This window comes from Asparagus officinalis, chromosome 3 (assembly GCF_001876935.1).
Source record: "Asparagus officinalis chromosome 3, Aspof.V1, whole genome shotgun sequence".
Taxonomy (NCBI): Eukaryota; Viridiplantae; Streptophyta; class Magnoliopsida; order Asparagales; family Asparagaceae; genus Asparagus; species Asparagus officinalis.
Window position 1 is genome coordinate 9,800,045 of NC_033796.1, and position 19,667 is coordinate 9,819,711.

At 38.2% G+C, this 19,667-nt stretch overlaps 2 protein-coding genes and 1 pseudogene across 6 annotated transcripts; 1 reads left to right on the forward strand and 2 right to left on the reverse strand.

Annotated features, from left to right (window-relative positions):
- On the reverse strand, positions 1,048-14,811 carry LOC109832913 (beta-glucosidase BoGH3B-like). 5 transcript variants are annotated; one of them, XM_020400402.1, is made up of 10 exons: positions 14,755-14,811; positions 5,968-6,191; positions 5,170-5,374; positions 4,610-4,700; positions 4,350-4,495; positions 3,171-3,414; positions 2,958-3,062; positions 2,420-2,602; positions 2,119-2,320; positions 1,048-1,689 (listed from the first exon to the last, which is right to left on the reverse strand). In XM_020400402.1, the coding sequence occupies exons 2-10, from the start codon at positions 6,185-6,187 to the stop codon at positions 1,202-1,204; spliced, it is 1,884 nt and encodes a 627-aa protein (XP_020255991.1). In that variant the 5' UTR covers positions 6,188-6,191; positions 14,755-14,811; the 3' UTR covers positions 1,048-1,201. The 5 variants fall into 5 exon arrangements, with proteins under 5 accessions (XP_020255991.1, XP_020255992.1, XP_020255990.1 ...); XM_020400403.1 differs by lacking the exon at positions 14,755-14,811 and adding an exon at positions 6,509-6,580 and having other exon boundaries at positions 2,420-2,542; XM_020400401.1 differs by lacking the exon at positions 14,755-14,811 and adding an exon at positions 6,509-6,580 and having other exon boundaries at positions 2,420-2,545.
- On the forward strand, positions 8,431-9,863 carry LOC109834594. The gene is made up of 3 exons (XM_020402629.1): positions 8,431-8,946; positions 9,030-9,219; positions 9,346-9,863. The coding sequence occupies exons 1-3, from the start codon at positions 8,431-8,433 to the stop codon at positions 9,861-9,863; spliced, it is 1,224 nt and encodes a 407-aa protein (XP_020258218.1).
- On the reverse strand, positions 13,446-19,254 carry LOC109832914 (annotated as a pseudogene).

Below are 19,667 nucleotides of genomic sequence, written 5' to 3' on the forward strand. Positions count from 1 at the left end.
CCTTGTACTGGTCTTCCAGAGCATTCCATATTTCCTTTGCAGAGGGTTTGTTGGTGTAAGCATCTGCTAGATGATCGGCCACGCAGTTAAGGAGATAACTCATGCAAAAGTGATCATCTCTAGCCCAAGAGGCTTCAGACTCAGAATATTCTTCAGAGTCGGGTTTCTCCTCAGAGACACATAGTAGATTTTCAATAGTTGCATCCCGAAGATCACTTTCCGTCATCATGGGTTGAAGTTGGAACCGTCAAAGTTCTCTAACTTAAGATAGTCCACTCCAAGAGTCCTTGCAGGATTCATGGTAGATCAGAATATTGCTTTAAGATTGTTGGCACCTGTGGTTAAATATGGAATAATACAGATATAAAGCAGCAAAAACTGAAAAGAAATCTGAAGTGCAGTAATTTTAAATTTTCAACTCAGCTGTTGTGTGTTTGTAAAACGCTATGCTTAAAGCAATATTTGGCCTACTCCGGTGCAAGGATCCCAAGGTCAAATTGCTTCCAGAAACAGCAGTACAGTACTCTGGTGTGCACCGACCAAGTACTGTCAAGATCTCCTCGATCTATAGGACCTCTCGGTCAAGGCAACGATCTCTTCGATCTATAAGACCTTCTCGGTCAATGCAATGATCTCCTTGATTTATAAGACTTTCTCGGTCCAGGCAATGTTCCTACGAGCACTAGCTATTTTACAACATATATATATTTGTATATATTGATTGTTATTTTTGGAATGAATTTTTCTTAAGAGTTTGGGGTCTATTTATATCGTTTGAGAAAACACTATGCACTAATAAAATAATATTATTTTACTATGCATGTGGGGCCCGCAACTCTTAAATTTACGTTTTGATTTCATTTTTCTAAAATGGCTGCTCCTTTTTATTTTTCTTTCAAACTTGCCGGCTGCAGCCAGAGTTGAATGCAAAAGAAAATGGTGGGACCCACTTAATTTAAAAAAAAAATTTATCTTAACAAATTCATCTATGCATCTGAAAAAAGAAAAAGTTTAAACCTTCAAAACTCGATGCTTTCACTACTTCAAAAATCAAACGTAGCAACGGTAGGATTTCAATTCGTGAGAGGATCAATCCAGTCACCCATCTAAATACAAACAACCTGTAGCATACAATTACAGACGGAATGATTTCCATAAACAGGTGCCACCAAAATCATCTTCGATGCCCATTTTGCACTTTCTATCTTGCTTCTGTTGGCTTTGTTGTCAACCCAAAACCAAAGGGGAACAGAGGGTCATAATACTTATCACCAACATTCATCGGCAGCTGATCAACAGACTTAAACCAAGTTCTGGGGAGTTTCCCAGTGAATCCATAGTCACCAAAGAGAACATCAGTGACCCCTTTGCCCTCCGAGCCAGGGAGCCAAGCAGCAACCAGAGCATCCATTGATGAGAGATATGGCTTGATCACGAGTGGCCTACCGGAGATCAGAACCACAACACACTTTATTTGACTGCAAACTGTCTTGACCGTGCTCGGACCCGGAGAAGGAATTGTAAGATTAAGGTTGTCTCCTTGAGTTTCAGCATATGGAACCTCTCCAACCACGACAACGGCAAAAGAAAAATTGCCTTTTTTGATGAAGCTAGAGCTGGGGCTGTTAGAATAGACGATTTCGGTTGCTGGGTCCATGGTGGATTTGATTGCATCAAGTATTGTAGTCCCTGTAATTGACAACAGAAATCAAACGCTTTGATGCGGGGTTCAGATGTTATGTAAATGTGTAAGGAGAACACTAACTTATGCTTGTGTTGCTTTTCCATGGTTAGTTTGAGCAATTGAAGAAATGATGGCTTGTCTGAACGTTAGTTCGAATGGCTTACAAGTTGAAATTATAAACTGAAATCATTTGGAACTATTATTTGATACATTATTGCTTGATGGAACGAGCAATTTGTGAATACAAGCTCCCGTTACTATGATTATGTGTTTCTTTTAAAATTAGTTTGCATGTCTGTATGTAATTCCGCAAGAGCTTGTGAAAGAAGAATTAAGGCCAACGAGATATGCCAAAAAAAATAAACACTACCTTTGATTAGCGGAATAAGATACAAAAATGTAAAGAATGAAAGGCTTAACGCAACAAATCTCACCAGCAGTGATGTTTCCACTAGCTCCTTGCCACTCAATGGTCCATCCACCACACTGATAACCCAAGTTATCGGCATGGCTTCCAGCGACCAGGATCTTTGGAACCTTCTTAGGGAGAGGCAACAATGGCTGGTTTGGATATTTGCCATTTTTCAGTAGCACAAGTGATTTTCTCACAGCTTCTCTAGCCAATTCCCTGTGTTCCTGTTTAAATAAATGACTCATAAGGATCACATTTTCATAAAGTCTTTGCTCCTCAAGTTACAGAGTATATATCATTGAGAGTCAGAGACAGGAAATAACCTTCTTGCCCAATTGGTCAGCAAAGCGTAGATCAGCGATGGGGTTCTCAAATAGACCCATGACAAACTTAACTCGCAGAATTCTTCTAACAGCATCATTAATTCTGCTCATAGGGACAATCTTCTTCTTAACAAGAGAGGTAAGATCATTAGTGAATTCCTTATAGTCGTAGGGAACCATCACCTACAATACATAACAACTTTAAATGATATGGAGAAGACCCATAGCATTCAATATCATTCGGATCTTCATATATGAAACCGCAACAACACACTCCCATATAACAGTCAGTTTCAGTTTTCAAGCACCAAATTACCAACTTTAACTCCATAAGTACCAGATTAATACGAGGACTTGAAATTTTCAGATGAGTTTATAAGCATCGATGCACAATACAATATTTAAATCTCTAGTTAAGAGAGAAGAATAATCCAATTAGTCAAAACATGAAACCGAAGATTAAAAAGGCAATCAGCATAACAAAACTGTCACTTTCTTAACATCATTGCAAAGTATCAAGTGATACATAACTACTGACCATGTCAATACCAGCATTGACTGCAGCTTGGACTGAATACGTGTAATTTGCACCTGGTGGATTGGTAATCATATCAATGCCCTTCCAACTTGAGATGACAAAGCCCTGAAATGGCAACAAACACAATACTTAGCCATTGTATCAAACAGAGAATGAATGATTCTCCTATATACAAAATTTCTTTGATTATGTGCATTGCATTGTGCAACATACCCTAAAATGGAGTGTGTTTTTGAGAAACCCAGTGATAAGACCGCGATTGGCATGCATTTTCACTTCATTCAAACTTGAATAAGCTACCATAACAGTAGCAACACCCTTGATGATGGAGTCGTAGTAAGCTGGCATGTGAATGCTAAGAAGACCATGACGATTGATAATGGTGTTATTCTTATCAATTCCCTTATATGTCCCACCATCAGCAACATAATCTGCAGCACAGGCTGCAACTTTGTCCCTGTCAAAATGAACAAGGAATGAGAGATACATAAATGACATCATTTGTTCAAAAATCAGTTTAACGTTCAATGGCAACTGCAGTGTAGCATTTAAGTTTACAAAATTGACCTTGTACTTGGAACTACTATATAAAGTTTATATTTCCCCACTTTTTTTTAGGAAAAACAGGGATAGTTATCCCCCATATCTTTTGCTAAAAATATGTTCATAGAACATTGACATTCATAAGATTGAGAAAATGCCCAACAGGAAAATGGATGTTTGCTATAGATGATGCACAACAAGAAAATGGATGTTTTCTATATATGATGTTATAGTACACGAGTGACACTAAAGCTTTCACCTTACAAATCTTAAATGCTCTAATGATCAGAACAGCTGAAAATGTTAACGGACTAAAGTCTGGCCATCAGAAAAACTCAGGAATCATTTTGTAAAAGGGGTAAAACATGAGTTTTTCTAAGTAAACTTTGACTGTGTCTCTTTAACAATGATAGGCACCATGAATGATTCATGAGCAGATAGATTAAGTGTTCAAATGTTGATCAATGTAAATTGAAATGGGGTCGTGAGGATCTTGAGCATTGCTTGAGACTCGAGCCCTCCATAGATAATTTGATCACCTCTAGAGCTAGTCTTGAACTCTCCCTTTGTATACTTTCTGTTCAGATACATTTCTCCCTTGTAACCGGCAACAACAATTTTAATATAACAGAAAAAATATAGAAACCATCACGAAAAATTGATGTTCAATGTATATTTGTATAGTGAGAAGGGCCATAGACCACTACTTTCTTTCCAAAAAAATGTCCATCTATTATCAAACTGAGGAAGTTAACGTGAATTTGATGTAAACTAAAAAGTCAGCTGGCTGATAATTATAGTCACAACAAGACTTGCTATTAGTTGATGATTAAACTTTAAATGTCACACCTTCCAGCAACATAAGGTACTCCTCTGGAAAAATTAGCAGGAATTTCTCCCTGTAGTCCCGGAATAATTTCCGTCATTGCTTCAACAATCTTGTGATCTTCACTGTAGCTTTCATAACAGAGACCCCACCTTGGATCTCTGCATACCTGAAATGGCTCTATGGAATAAAAAACACATACTGCTTTAACTTGAAACAAATTGATGTTCAACTTTAGAGAGTACAAAGAAACCCAACTATCTCTTGGTGCTTATCTGCTTACCGACACACATGGAGCAAAGACGTATGGGATTCCTGTAGCCCTGACTTCAAGGGCTGTTGCAGCTCCAATCTTCTTCACAAGTTCAGGATCTCTAGCAGATTGAGAAATTTTCGAGTTAGTCTAGGATAAATGTTTTAGCTGTGCAGGACTAGAATTTCAAGCAACTCTAAAAATTGTATCAAATTGTAACTTTTGTTTGCTGAAGGTTGTACCGGCAATTGACTTGAGAGTGTGCTGACAGTTTGATGATTCATGAACTTAAAACTAGAATTTCAGTTTGAGGAAATTACTCCTAGTTAATCAAAAATAACATTCTCCAGCCATCAAAAACCAATGCAATAATTGACAGAATGATATCACAAGAATCGTCTTAAAAGAGTATCCATATGAAAGAGTTACAGTGCGTTTAAAGTTCAACTTACCAGGGATACCAATGCAACAATAGACAGAATGGTATCACAAGAATCGTCTTGAAGGAGCATCCATATGAAAGTGGTACAATACGTTTAAAGTTCAAGTTACCGAGATCTTTTATCCTAACAGACAAATTAAGGACTTGCCTTGTGGCTCCAAGCCCAATATTATGCGGGAAAATTGTTGCATTGTAGACACTGCTGCTTCCATGAACTGCATCAATTCCGTGTATCATTGGAATACCAAGACGAGTAGAAAGACTGCCCTTCTGAAATTTATTTACCATATTCACCCAATCCTTAGGAGTTGCCTGAGGATGAGGAACACCTCCCGGACCACTTACCACACTTCCTGCTTAACATATTAATTTCAGTTTATAGTATTTATTGAGATATTCATGCATGAGTACAGTCCCACGTTGAAAAGGATAAAGAACGAGTGATGAGTTAGATAGTAGTGTGGCCCCTGAATATTCATTAATGAGTGCAGTCCCACATTGAAAAGGATAAAAAAGAATGATGAGTTAAAATAGTAGTGTGGCCACTGGCCAATACCTAATATGTTAAGAAATTGATTCCTACATGTTATGTTGCTCCCCATAATTGCCGGTGTAGACTAAGGTCTAGTTAGCCCATAGATGCATGGTTACCGGTTTATACACAAAGTCGGATTAACCAACGGATGGATGATGCTCAAGATTGCCAGTGGGAGTGATAATAGTGTAAGAGCTCAGGAGATTGCTTGGATATTCATGTGTTAGCTATACTTCTTCATTGGAAATGACAGGGGAAAGAGGTGATGGTATCATCAGTATAAGTTAGGGAAAGGCCCATTAACTCCGAGTTGGGCCCCCTTTCTCCCCGGTAGCAGTTGCAACCTCTTTTACCTAGTATAAATGCATGTATCACAAAGGGAGGGATATATGTGGCAAATAATTAAGTTACCTATGAAGTAATCTTTCATTACTTCAGTGCTTGCAACCTTTCGTTCAATCTGAGTCATCTGACCAATCTTTTCAGCAAGGGTCATCCGTTTCATCAAGTCATTGATCCTACCATTTAATGGTTGTTTCGGGTCTTTGTACTTCATAAACTTGGCTTCTATAGATGATTCACATAAAAGCAAGAACAGAAGGCCTATAAAACACATTGGAGAGCACTCCATGTCCCTGAACCAAGCACAAACTTTCAGACCAATTTAGCTTTCAAAAGTTGATTGTGAGAAATATTGAAAATCTAATGGAAGATAAAAATGCTAGAAAAGAACCTTGTCATGTTCTAAGTCCAAAACTTACAAAAATCAAAATCAATCAACTCCTGCATGTCAGTAACTTCAAGACTACAAAAATCAAAATACTATCTACATATTACATCCCAAATAGTTACGTTGATCAGTTTGATCAGCTCCAATAAGAGTTCAACCACCAAAGTTTAGTAACGAGTTTATTTTTTTAAAAAAAAGGGGCAGAGAAGAGAGAGAATGCACCCAATAGTTAGTCCAAACGCGCGTTTTCTCTTTCTAACCTCCAAATTAGTTAACATCGATAAGGGCGCTGGCGAGATATTTATAATGAGCTCAACAGCTACAAAATGGGGGGAAAATAGGGTTTTCCCCTTATCAGTCCCTTACATCTTCAATATTTGAAATTAGTCACTCAAATCATTGAAGATGCAACCAATCTTATAAGTTGTCTCAAAATTAGGCCTTCAAAACTTGAAGCTTCTCTCAGGTCCAAGTTTCAAATAATCCCTCCACGCAAAATATAAGAACTGAACTTCTAGTGGCCATCCCAATGATTTGAGGGATTAATTTCAAAACATTGAAGAGTTAAGGGACTTCGGAAAAAACCCAAGAAAAAAAAATTACTATCAAGCAAAATAAAGCGTGGACCGCTAAAGGAAATAAGTGTGGTTCGCAATGATTAACATCCTTATCCCTTTCTCTTCGTTAAGAGGATTAAGGGTTAGGTAATGGATTTAAGGGACCACAATTTGGTCGACATCCTCTTGTGGCTTGGTTGATGTGACTCCATTTGATTGGCTGTGAGGCTAGTTGGAACTGACCACTGACCATTCATTGTTGGTCTGTGTGGCTCACTATGGAATATGTAATAATCTACCCCTACATTTAGGGCCTGTTTGTTTCACCAGTTTAAGGAATAGGATTAGTAATTGGGGTCTGACAGTGGCAATTTGGTAATTTATTGATTCTATGTGAATCTTATTCTGGGGTTTGGCTCAGCCAGAAATTTGGGATTACCAAATCTATAAAGTAGCTACAGTATCGTTTTTTTATAGAAACCCAAATCGGATGAAGATGAACGGATTTGGGCGAGATTTCTGACAGGGCGCTTCTGAGTCGATTCCGATTCCTATCTCGCGAAGTCGATCCCTAGATCTGGAATCGGATTTCGTCTCCCGCCGCATCGCCCTCTTCTTCGCGCCTCTTCTCCCGCGCTTCGTCTTCTTCTACTTGGTGTCGGGGCTCCAAATCGAAACCCTAGCTTTGTTTTCCCCGCGCTTCTGTTAGGTTTTTAACGCCTTCGATTCTTTGGTTTCCCTTCTCGATCTTGTTCTGCTTCGAGTGTGGTTGTTGGCTACTGTGTTGTGATTGACTTCGGTGGGTTTTTTGGTTGGCCGTCGGCATTCTGGAACTTCATCAGACAGGTATAAATTTTGTTTTTTTATTTTGCCTTATTTCTGCAGTTATTTTTCTATTTTTCCTATTTTCGCTCAAGTAGAAACTCTATACGGATCAAGAGGGGAGAAGAGGCTGTTCATCATCTTTCAAAGATTAATTTACCCAAACACTTATGCACGCATAATGTAATCCTCTATGTATTTTGAGGTAATTATATATTTAACTTTAATAATCTTTTATGAGAATTAACTCAAACTTCTCACAAGTAATAGAGGGTGATGAGGTTTTGAATACATAAGAGATTAATCTCATAATATTAGGGTAAAACAATTCATGCGGGTGTTTGTGTACTGGATTTTGTTGTTAATGTGCAAGTATTAGGTTGTTAGAATTATAAACGACATGAAACTGTAGTAGAAGTTATTTTTCTTGCACAAATCTTTCTAAAATCTAAATAAGGCCCTCAAATAATTAGTTAACCTTGCTGTGTACCGAACTTGCTGTTTTTTTCCCTTTTAATTCCTTATTTTTTGTGTGTGTGTAAATTATTAGCAATCTAACCATATAGTTTGTTTGTTTTTGGGTCTATATTGATTCTTGATAATTGTGTGAGATGGAATGCAACATTAGTTAAAATAATTTTCATTTTAATTAGATTACTTGCTTTAAAAGAAATAAATATTTGTATCAATTATCTACTTAATTTTGATAAGAAATACGTAGTCATCTTAAGCTGTAACTGTATGATAATTTTAAAACGGATGTAGATGGATATGGAAGATGAGGAAGAATTGAAGAGGATGTGTGCTAATACAGCTGTCTGCGCCGTGGTCACTTTGGTAACATGTATTTTGAGAATGCGTGCTAAGCGCAAGAGAATATCAACTTGTACGACGCAAGAAAAGATCAGAAAAATATATTGTAGAGAGGCTCACTTCAGACGTGTACTGGAGGGCTATCAAGATAGCTGCCAGTCTTATATTAGAATGAGACCGATGGCCTTTTTTAAGCTTGTTGAAGTAATGAAATCAAACGGTTTATTAAAAGATACAAGACACGTTCAAGTTGAAGAACAGCTTGCTATGTTCCTAAGTATTCTTGGGCACAAAACTAAAAATAGAATAATAAGAACTGAGTTCATAAGATCAGGGGAAACAGTTAGCAGATATTTCAATAAAGTTCTGCAAGCAATGAATGGACTGCGTGATCGGTACATGAAGCAAGCCCCAAAAGAAGTTCCAGAGGAGATTGCAAACAACTCAAATTATTTTCCTTACTTTAAGGTAAATTAAATACATACAGCTGAACATAGGTCCAAATAAACTTATTTTTATTCAACTATGAATAATTTATAATTTTTTTATAGGACTGCATTGGTTTGATAGATGGCACACACGTCGACGCGGTGTTACCTAGTGACCTAGTTGCAAGGTTTAGAGGGCGAAAAGGGGTCACCCAAAACATCTTAGCAGCCTGCACCCCCAATAAACTATTTACCTATGTCTTGGCTGGCTGGGAGGGGCGGCAAATGATTATAGGGTATTACAAGACGCCCTGTCAAGACCACAGCCTTACGGGCTCCGAGTTTATGATGGTATTCATTCTCACTTGTACACATTATGAATAATAAATTAACTACTTGGCAATATTTTAGATTTTAAAATACTGTTCAATTAATGTAGGTAAGTATTACCTCTGTGACGCTGGATACACCACAATGCCAGGTTTCATATCCCCGTATCGCGGTGTTCGATATCATTTAAAAGAGCACACCGGTAGGACACCAAAGAATAGGAAGGAGTTATTCAATTTAAGGCATTCATCTTTAAGATCAAAAATTGAATGCACATTTGGGATACTGAAGAATCGGTTTAAAATTCTTGCGGGGAAGCCGAATTATCCATTTCCCACTCAAGTGGACATTGTACTAGCGTGTACGGTGTTGCACAACTTTATTGCCTTGGAGGATCCGGCTGATGATATTTTCAATGAAAATGTTGAAATTGATGAAGATACTGGGGAAGAGACAAATGACGACGATTCAAATGTGGTGGACTATACTCAAAGTAGGACACAAAGAGAGGATCGAGATGTTAGAAATGAATGGAAGGAGATGCGAGATCAAATTGCTTGGGCGATGTGGGTGGATTATTGTGCAAAGTACAATGGTGGTGACACAATGGAGAGTGGTTTAACTTAGTGTGGAATTTGTTCTTTGGCTATGTACTAACTTGGTGAATTTTAAATTACTGTTTGCGACGATATTGTTTATTGTTTTTTAGCTTGTACCAAAACATTACTACTTTTATCGTTTGCTTTTTTTTATGTTGTTTGAACCAGACATATCATCGTTTCGTATATTCCTTGATAATTGCATTCTGTTCCCATATTGTTTTATATTTCTTTATTGTTAATATGGCTATGCTTACAAAATATATTAGGTATGGCTAACAATCCGGCAGATAAGCAAAGCGTGCCTTCTCATTCGAATGCAATGCCAAATCCTTATTCAGGGATTAACATGAACTGCATGCCTGTTCGACCACAGCCATTTACCTCACCTCCGCATACATTCTCACCATTCCCACCATGGGATGGTAATTATGGTGGGATGACACAGCCGCCAATGTCATACATGAGCATGTTAGGCAGTCCACAGGGTTTGATGTTTCCCACAGTCAGTTCTCAAAGTAGTGGAGCTAATCAATTTTCACCGAACACTGGTGATTCCGGTGGAAAGGATATTCATGACGTTGAGGGTGCGGAGCATACTTCGCCATTGAAAAGAGGAAAAAGATTAGCACATAAAAAAAAGGTTCCTTGTGCCAGGTTGAACTCAAGAGGCGTGGCTAATAAGTTTTGGCTTCCAGAGCACGATGATGTGCTTATTCCTTATCTTGCAGATTTGGCATTGGATGGCATGAAGCCAGACAAGAACTTCAAGGCCGAAGCTTATAAAATGGCTGCCATGAAAATCAACATGCAATTCAGGACCGATTTCACTCACCTGCATGTCATTAACCACTTGAAATGTTTGCGGAACAAATTCAATGACATGAAAGCTTGCCTTGATATAATGTTAGAATTATAAACGACATGAAACTGTAGTAGAAGTTATTTTTCTTGCACAAATCTTTCTAAAATCTAAATAAGGCCCTCAAATAATTAGTTAACCTTGCTGTGTACCGAACTTGCTGTTTTTTTCCCTTTTAATTCCTTATTTTTTTTTGTGTGTGTAAATTATTAGCAATCTAACCATTAGTTAACCTTGCTGTGTACCAGAACCTTGCTGTGTACCGAACTTGGGTTTACAGATGTTGCCTTTTTACATTCTATTGCTTGGGTTTGTTTCTGTTTTGTTCAGAGCTTGTGTAGCTCCTTGATGGGTGGGTATGTGCCTGTTTTGTGCTGAGCTTGGGTCCACTCCTGTGAGTTGGGTTTGCTGCTGTTTTCGTTGTGGGTTGTCTACCTAATTGCTGTTGGGTTTGTTGCTTTTTTGTTCTTAGTTAACGACCAAGGTTGGTCGGATAGCTAGTTTGTTGGATACCATTATATTTTGATGGATATTGTTCTGTTAATTGCAAACTGTTAATGTTGCAATATATATTTTGTGGGAATGATGATTTGTAATATATACTATATGATTTGGTGCAGGTAAGTATGGCCGTGGACTGATCAATGAGTTATTTGAATTATCCAATATTGCTTTTGATATCAGGTAAAAGGGTAAGTGCACTTGGGTTTACAGATGTTGCCTTTTTACATTCTATTGCTTGGGTTTGTTTCTATTTTGTTCAGAGCTTGTGTAGCTCCTTGATGGGTGGGTATGTGCCTGTTTTGTGCTGAGCTTGGGTCCACTCCTGTGAGTTGGGTTTGCTGCTGTTTTCGTTGTGGGTTGTCTACCTAATTGCTGTTGGGTTTGTTGCTTTTTTGTTTGGAGCTTGTGTAGCTCTTGACCCCTGGGTTTTTTTCTGTTTTGATCAGAGCTTGTGTAGCTCCTGTCTGGGTGGGTTTGTGGCTGTTTTGTTCTGAGTTTGTGTAGCTCCTCTGACTTGGGTTTGTTGCTGTTTTCGTTGTAGGTTGTCTACCTCCTTGCTGTTGGGTTTGTTGGCTTTTTGTTCTGAGCTTGTGTAGCTCTTGACCCCTGGGTTTGTTTCTGTTTTGTTCTGAGCTTGTGTAGCTCCTGTCTGTTTTGCTATGAGCTGTTTTGTTATGAGCTTGTGTAGCTCCCGTCGATGGGTTTGTTTCTGTTTTGATCAGAGCTTGTGTAGCTCCTTGCTGTTTTGCTATGAGCTGTTTTGTTATTAGTGGTGTAGCTCAAAAGACCAGGGGTTTGCTGCTGTTTTCGTTGTGGGTTGTCTACCTAATTGCTGTTGGGTTTGTTGCTTTTTTGTTTGGAGCTTGTGTAGCTCTTGACCCCTGGGTTTTTTTCTGTTTTGATCAGAGCTTGTGTAGCTCCTGTCTGGGTGGGTTTGTGGCTGTTTTGTTCTGAGCTTGTGTAGCTCCTCTGACTTGGGTTTGTTGCTGTTTTCGTTGTAGGTTGTCTACCTCCTTGCTGTCTGGTTTGTTGGCTTTTTGTTCTGAGCTTGTGTAGCTCTTGACCCCTGGGTTTGTTTCTGTTTTGTTCTGAGCTTGTGTAGCTCCTGTCTGTTTTGCTATGAGCTGTTTTGTTATGAGCTTGTGTAGCTCCTGTCGATAACATGTAAGTTATAGGTGGGGCAATCAATGATGACAAGTTGATCTATTACTGAGCCATACAATATCAATTAGAATTTGTACCCAATTCAAACAACAGTTTTCATTACATCCTCAATAGTTTTTGCAATTACAAGTACATGACATGAAGTTTGCAATAATTAAAATAAAACAAAAAATTGCTAAGAAAATTGCAGAAATTTTCCAAGCTAGTAGTTCATTTTCGACAAGTCTCAAATCTTTCTTCAGCTTCTTTGATTGCAAGATATATTTATCTCCGTACCTATTTTCTTTGACATATTGGCTTCCTTGGGTGCTTGATGACTCTCCTCTTTCTTCAGCCCATTCGAAAAAATTGCATTCTTTATTTGGGAATTTTGCACACCCCCAATAACACCTACCCTTATTTTTTCCATTCTTGCACACTTTCATCGGTGTTCGGAGATTGCAGTCGCAATAAACTTCATAATTAGCATGGCACCCTTCTGATATCATCCTGCAGCAAATTGAAGAGCTTGGGAATTTTTTTTGGGTTGAAAAATGAGAAAGATGGGATTATATGTGAGGCCTCAAGGTGTATTTATAGAAACCATACCCCTGAAATAGCTGTTGCTACAGTGATCCCTAAGAAAGAGCCGTTGCTACAGTGTTTGAAGCTTAAAAATCTGGTCTTTGGGGCTTATTACCGTTGCTACAGTAAAATGTAAAATGTTGTTAAGGTGTCTGCTGCTGGAAATATGAATTTGGAGGCTTTCATCCGTTGCTACAGTGTTCGATATTCTAAATTCTGTTTTTTTGGGTTTATTTCCGTTGCTACAGTGACGATCCCAAGAAAAGTGGGATTACTAATTCTATAAAAAAGTGGGATTACAAACATGGTATTAGGAATTGGAACAATTCTATAAAAGTGGGATTACTAATCCTATGGGTGAAACAAACATTAAAAGCCAAGAAAAGTGGGATTCCATAAAACTCAAACTTGTCTATAAAATTTTTATGGATTAGGTTGGAATCCATAAATTAAATAGGATTCCTAATCCTATTCCTAGTCCTTGGTGAACCAAACAGGCCCTTATCGCAACACAAACTTAACCGTACGTCCCCTTTATGGGTGATCAGCTGACCTGAACCATGAAGAGAACGGCTACAATTTTCAAACTGCCCATCCAGCGTCTCTGTTAATGGTCAAACAGCATGTTCGCACGCTTAATGACGCTATTCTGATAAAATTTATACACTCTATGTTTTGGGTATGAGCAATAGCCACCAATTTGGATCCTTGGCATTCGGCGCACCCGGATAAGGATGAAGGAGAAAAAAAAATTTCATTGCTTCTCCATTACAGAACCATCAGTCACCCATCTAAATACAACCATACAATTACTATGAAATTGACTTCCATAAATAGGTGACACCAAAACCATCTTATATTCCCATTTGCTGTTCTTCCTAAGCTTCTTTGTTATCAATCCAAAACCAAAGGGAAACAGAGGGTCATAATGCTCGTCACCAACATTCATTGGTAGCTGATCCACAGACTTAAACCAAGTTCTAGGGAGCTTTCCAGTGAATCCGTAGTCACCAAAGAGAACATCAGTGACTCCTTTGCCCTCTGATCCAGGAAGCCAAGCAGCAACCAAAGCATCCATTAATGAGAGATATGGCTTGAGCCAAGCAGCAACCAAAGCATCCATTAATGAGAGATATGGCTTGATCACGAGTGGCCTACCGCCCTACCGGAGACTAGAACCACAACACACTTGATACGGCTGCAGACTGTATTGATTGTTTCTGGACCGGGAGAAGGAAGTGTTAAGGTTTGTGGTTGTCTCCTTGAGTTTCAGCATATGGGACCTCTCCAACCACAACAATGGCATAAGAGAAACCGCCCTTTTTGACGAAGTTAGAGTTGGGGTTCTTAGAGTAGACAATTTTGGTTGAAGGGTTGACAGTGGATTTGATTACATCGAGGATTGTAGTCCCTGTAATTGACAATATATAAACTGATTGTTTTGATGTTGAGTTCAGATGTTATGTAAATGTATGAAGAGGACATTTACGTTTTGCGTTTCTCTTACAAAGTTATATTGCAACACTTAAAATATGATGGCATGCTTGTAAGTTAATTTGAATGAACTATAAGTTGAAATTATAAAATGACATAATACGGGAACTAATATTTGATACATTATTGCCTATCGAACAAGCAATTTGTTAATGCAAGCTCTCATTACTGTGATTATGTTTTTCTTTGAACCTATTTTGCATGATTGAATGCCACAAGAGCTTGTGAAAGAAGAATAAGGGCCAAGGTACCAGGTGGATGTAACAAAACACTAAATCTGGTGATAAAAATAAACACAAACTTATAAAGATTGAGAGGTAAAAATCCTCACCAGCTGTGATGTTTTCACTAGCTCCTTGCCATTCAATTGTCCATCCACCACATTGGTATCCTATGTTATCAGCATGGCTTCCAGCAACCAGGATCTTTGGAGTCTTCTTAGGGAGAAACAACAATGGCTGATTGGGATGTTTTCCATTTTTCAGTAGCACAAGTGATTTTCTTACAGCTTTTCTAGCCAATTCTCTATGTTCCTGTTAAAATCAGTAACTTATAAGGATCGCATTTGATAAGTTCTTTTGGTCCTTCGTAAGTTATTCGCAAACTACTTGGTTAGTGGAATGTATGTTAGCGGGAGACAGAGAGAGGGAATAACCTTCTTTCCTAAGTGATCAGCAAAGCTAAGATCAGCCAGGGGGTTCTCAAATAGGCCCATGACAAACTTAACACGCAGAATTCTTCTCACAGCATCATTAATTCTGCTCATGGGGACAATCTTCTTCTCAATGAGAGAGGTAAGGTCATTAATGAATTCCTTATAGTTGTAGGGAACCATCACCTATAACATTAAATGATATGGAGAAAATACAAAGCATACGATATGGTTTGCATCTTAATATATGAAGCTGCAACAAAGTACACTCATGTAACAGTCATATTTAGTTTTCAAGCACCAAACTGCCATCTTAACTACAATAATATCAGACTACTATGAGGACTTGAATATTTCAGATGAGTTTATATGCATTGATGCAGACTGCAATATTTAAATATCTAGTTAAAAGAAAAGAATAATCCAAGTACAGAAAACATGAAACCCAAGATTAAGAAAAGGCAATTATAAAACAAAGGTTATTTTCTTAACATCATTGCACCTAGTATCAATTGATAAATAACTACGGACCATGTCAATACCAGCGTTGACTGCAGCTTGGACTGAATACGTGTAATTAGCACCTGGTGGATTGGTGATCCCATCAATGCCCTGCCAAAATGAGATGACAAAGCCCTGAAAAGTCATTAAACACAATAGTTAGTGATAGTATCAAACAGAGAATGATACTGCTACATACCAAAATTTCTTTGACCATGCAAATTGCATTGTGCAACATACCCTAAACCGGAGAGTGTTTTTGACGAACCCAGTGATAAGACGGCGATTGGCATGCATTTTCACTCAATTCCAACTTGAATAAGACACCATAATTGTAGAAACACCCTTGGCAATGGAGTTGTAATAAGCTGGCATATGGATGCTAAGAAGTTCATGATGGTCGGTAATTGTGTTTTTCCTATCAATGCCTTCAAATGTCCCACCTTCATCAACATAATGTTTAGCACAGGCTGCAACTTTGTCCCTGTCAAAATGAAAATGGAATGAGAGATACAAACATAAGTGGCATATGTCCATAATCAGATGCAAAGTAGCATTTAACTTACAAACTTGGCCTTGTACTTGAAACCACTGCTGCTACTACTACAATATAATGTCTATCTTTCCCCTTTTTCAAGGAAAAAGAGAGAGAGTAATACCTCGTATCTTCACAAAAAATATCTTAATGAAAACATAGAAATTCACAGACTGAGAAAGTGCCACGCAAAAAAATGAAGTTCATTACACATGTACTGTTAATTTGTTATAGTACACGAGTGAGACTAAAACTTTCAGGTTTTGAATCTTAAATGCTATAATGATCAAAACAGCTTCGGGTGATTGACTAAAGTTTGGCCACCAAAAAAAAACTCAAGATGTCTATAAAACAATAAAACTATAACCTCCAACCCTCACCACAACTTCGGAGATAAGGTGCAGTGGTGGTTCCTTTGATATGGTATCAGAACAACCCACCAGACACATTTAAAACAGCTTCTATGAAATTTGATACCACTGCTTGACTCCAAGTTCGTCCCACGGAAAAGGGGGTTCAACCTGCAGGGGCATGGTAGAGACTGTTGAGTATAAAACTACATCCCTCAACCTTCGTAACAACTTCGGTGCTTTGGTGAAGTGGCAGGGTCCTTTGATACAAGAATCATTTGTTAAAAGCAAAACATGAGTTACTTTTCCAGTAAATTTTAAAAAGGTAGGCACCATAAAGGCTCCATGAGTAGATAGATAATTGTTAAGATTTTGACCAATGTATATTGATGTGATAAGTTCATTGAAAACTCTTGAGCATTGCTGTAACGCCATAAACCACCACATGTCTTTCCAATCAAATCTATCAATACTAATCACATCATCCTCTCAAGGGTTGGGGTATTACAAACTCCCCCACTTAAACTTGCAACGTCCTCGTTGCGCCAAATCATATCATCCAAGACCGTACCATCCGTGTGAGATTCTAGAGGTGGCTCCTACGGCCTCAAGAGGTGGCTCCCGTCCTCTCGACGTAGCACTTTGTGCCGCATAGCACTTAGCTCTCACAATTCCGGTTGGCTTTGCTCTGATACCATTTGTAACGCCCCGCCCCGGAATCCCGGAGTCGGTACGCTATTAGATCTGATGGATTGGCCTCACAAACCACCACATGTCTTTCCAGCACGTTTTGTCCTCACTCACGTGCTCCCTGGAAAACTTCCCAGGGGGTCACCCATCCTAGAATTTCTCCAGGCCAAGCACGCTTAACTTTGGAGTTTCTAAGAGTTGTGTTTCCGAAAAGAAGATGCATCTTGGTGGTATGAATATTCCAATCAAATCTATCAATACTAATCACATCATCCTCTCAAGGGTTGGGGTATTACAATTGCTTGAGTCTTCCATAGATGGTTTGATCATCTCTAGAGTTAGCCTTGAACTTTTCTTTTGCATATTTTCCGTTCAGATGCATTTCTCCCTTCTAAGTGACCCTCACTTATGCAACATAACCAGTAGCAACTTGAATATAACAGGGGGGGAAATCAGAAACCATCAACAGAAATTGATTATTATTGTATAACGGGAAGGGCCTTAGACCACTACCTTTTCCCCCCAAAGAGATGTATGCCTATAATCAAACCTAGGAAGTTACCATGAATTTGAGTTAAACAAATGAAATAGCTGGCTGATAATTATAGAAACAGTAAATCTTGCTAATAGCTGGAGGTTAGCTTTAAGTTGTGTACCTTCCAGCAACATATGGTATTCCTTTGGAATAATTAGCAGGAATTTCCCCCTGTAGCCCAGGAATAGTTTCTGTCAATGCTTGAACAATCCTATGATCTTCACTGTAGTTTTCATAACAGAGGCCCTACCTTGGATCTCTACATACCTGAAATGGCTCAATGGAATATGAAACACGAATTGCTTCCATTTGAAATCAAATAATGGTGAACTTTACATTGCAAACAAACACAACTATCTATTAGCTCTTATCTGCTTACCGCAATGCACGGAATAAAGACATAGGGGATTCCTGTAGCCCTGGCTTCAAGAGCAGTTGCAGCTCCAATCTTTTTCACGAGTTCAGGATCTCTAGCATGATGACAAATTCTCCAGTTATACTAGGGTAAGCATTTTAGCTGTGCAGGACAGCAACTCCAAGTAGCTCTCATGACCTTTCAACATTTAGCTTTTATTCCTGAAAGTTGTACTGACATGACCTCTCTACTGACATTTTGACTGATAATTCATAAACTTCACGCTAGAATTTCAATTTGAAGTAATAACTCCTAGTTAGACAAGAATAACAATCTCCAGCCATCACAAGTTGCCTAAGATACCAATGCAACAATTAATGGAATGGTATAGCAAGAAAGAAACTAACGCAAGAGAAATTTCATCCAAAGGAGTGTCCATATGTAAGAGTTACAAATACATTAAAAGTTAAAGTTACCAAGATTTTTCATCCTAACTGACAAATTTTAAGAACTTGCCTAGTGGTTCCAACGCCAATTTTATGCGGGAAAATTGTTGCCTTGTAGATATTGCTACTTCCATGAGCTGCATCAATCCCGTATATCATTGGAACACCAAAACGCATTGAAAGACTGCCCTTCTGGAATTTATTTATCATATATATCCAATCCTTTGGAGTTGCCTGAGAAGAGGAACACTCCCAGGGCCACTCAATACACTTTCTGTTAACATATTAACTTCAGTGCATAGTATTTACCCTTTCCGGTCTAGAATAAATGCATGTATAAGAAAAGATAACTATTGATAAATAAGTAAATTACCTATGAAGTAATCTTTCATTACTTTAGAGCTTGCAACCTCTCTTTCAATCTGAGTCATCTGACCAATCTTTTCGGCTAGCATCATCCGTTTCATCAAGTCATTGATCCTAACATTTAATGGTTGCTTAATTAGGGTCTTGGTACTTCACATACTCGGACTCTATAGACGATGCACATAAAAGCAGGAACAGATGTAAAAGAAAACACATTTGGGATCTCTCCATGTTCTTGAACCAAGCACAAACCATTTCAGAATAATTTAACTTGAAAAAAGTTATTGTGAGCAAGATTGAAGATATAGTAGAACGGAGCAATGCAATAAGAGAACCTTTGAAGATATAGTAGAACGGAGCAATGCAATAAGAGAACCATGTTTTCTTTTCCAAAACTTCAATACAAGAAATCTTTCATTATAGGAGAAGGAATTGAGATATGATTCTAGACAATGCCATACAATTAATTATTTTATGGATCTTTCATATTTGGCAGTAATGTTGAGATATTGGGATTACCCATGACAAGCAAATGATACTTGGTAGTTGATATCTTATGATTATCCAGTTGATTATTTTTTCTTAAGTAGAACAAGAATTTATATCCACTTGCTTTTTAGCCTCAGGGCACAAACCCTTATCAAAAAAAAAAAAAAGTTTCAGGCTGCTTACTCTATAATGTCAGACAAAGGAGCAGGTAAGCAGTGGCGGATCCAAACAAAAAAATTTCCTGGGGGGCAGGCAACAAGTAACTATATATTTACCTAGAATAAAGATATAATATTATTAAACTATACTATCTATATGGGAACAC

Coding starts and splice junctions, on each gene's coding strand:
- LOC109832913 (XM_020400399.1), bottom strand. CDS start 6,564: ATGTTAACTAATTTGGAGGTTAGAAAGAGAAAACGCGCGTTTGGACTA. Junction 3,063..3,170: donor AAAACACACTCCATTTTAGG/GTATGTTGCACA, acceptor TTGCCATTTCAG/GGCTTTGTCATCTCAAGTTG. Junction 2,603..2,957: donor TCAATGCTGGTATTGACATG/GTCAGTAGTTAT, acceptor TATGTATTGTAG/GTGATGGTTCCCTACGACTA.
- LOC109834594 (XM_020402629.1), top strand. CDS start 8,431: ATGGATATGGAAGATGAGGAAGAATTGAAGAGGATGTGTGCTAATACA. Junction 8,947..9,029: donor ATTATTTTCCTTACTTTAAG/GTAAATTAAATA, acceptor ATTTTTTTATAG/GACTGCATTGGTTTGATAGA. Junction 9,220..9,345: donor AGGGTATTACAAGACGCCCT/GTCAAGACCACA, acceptor CAATTAATGTAG/GTAAGTATTACCTCTGTGAC.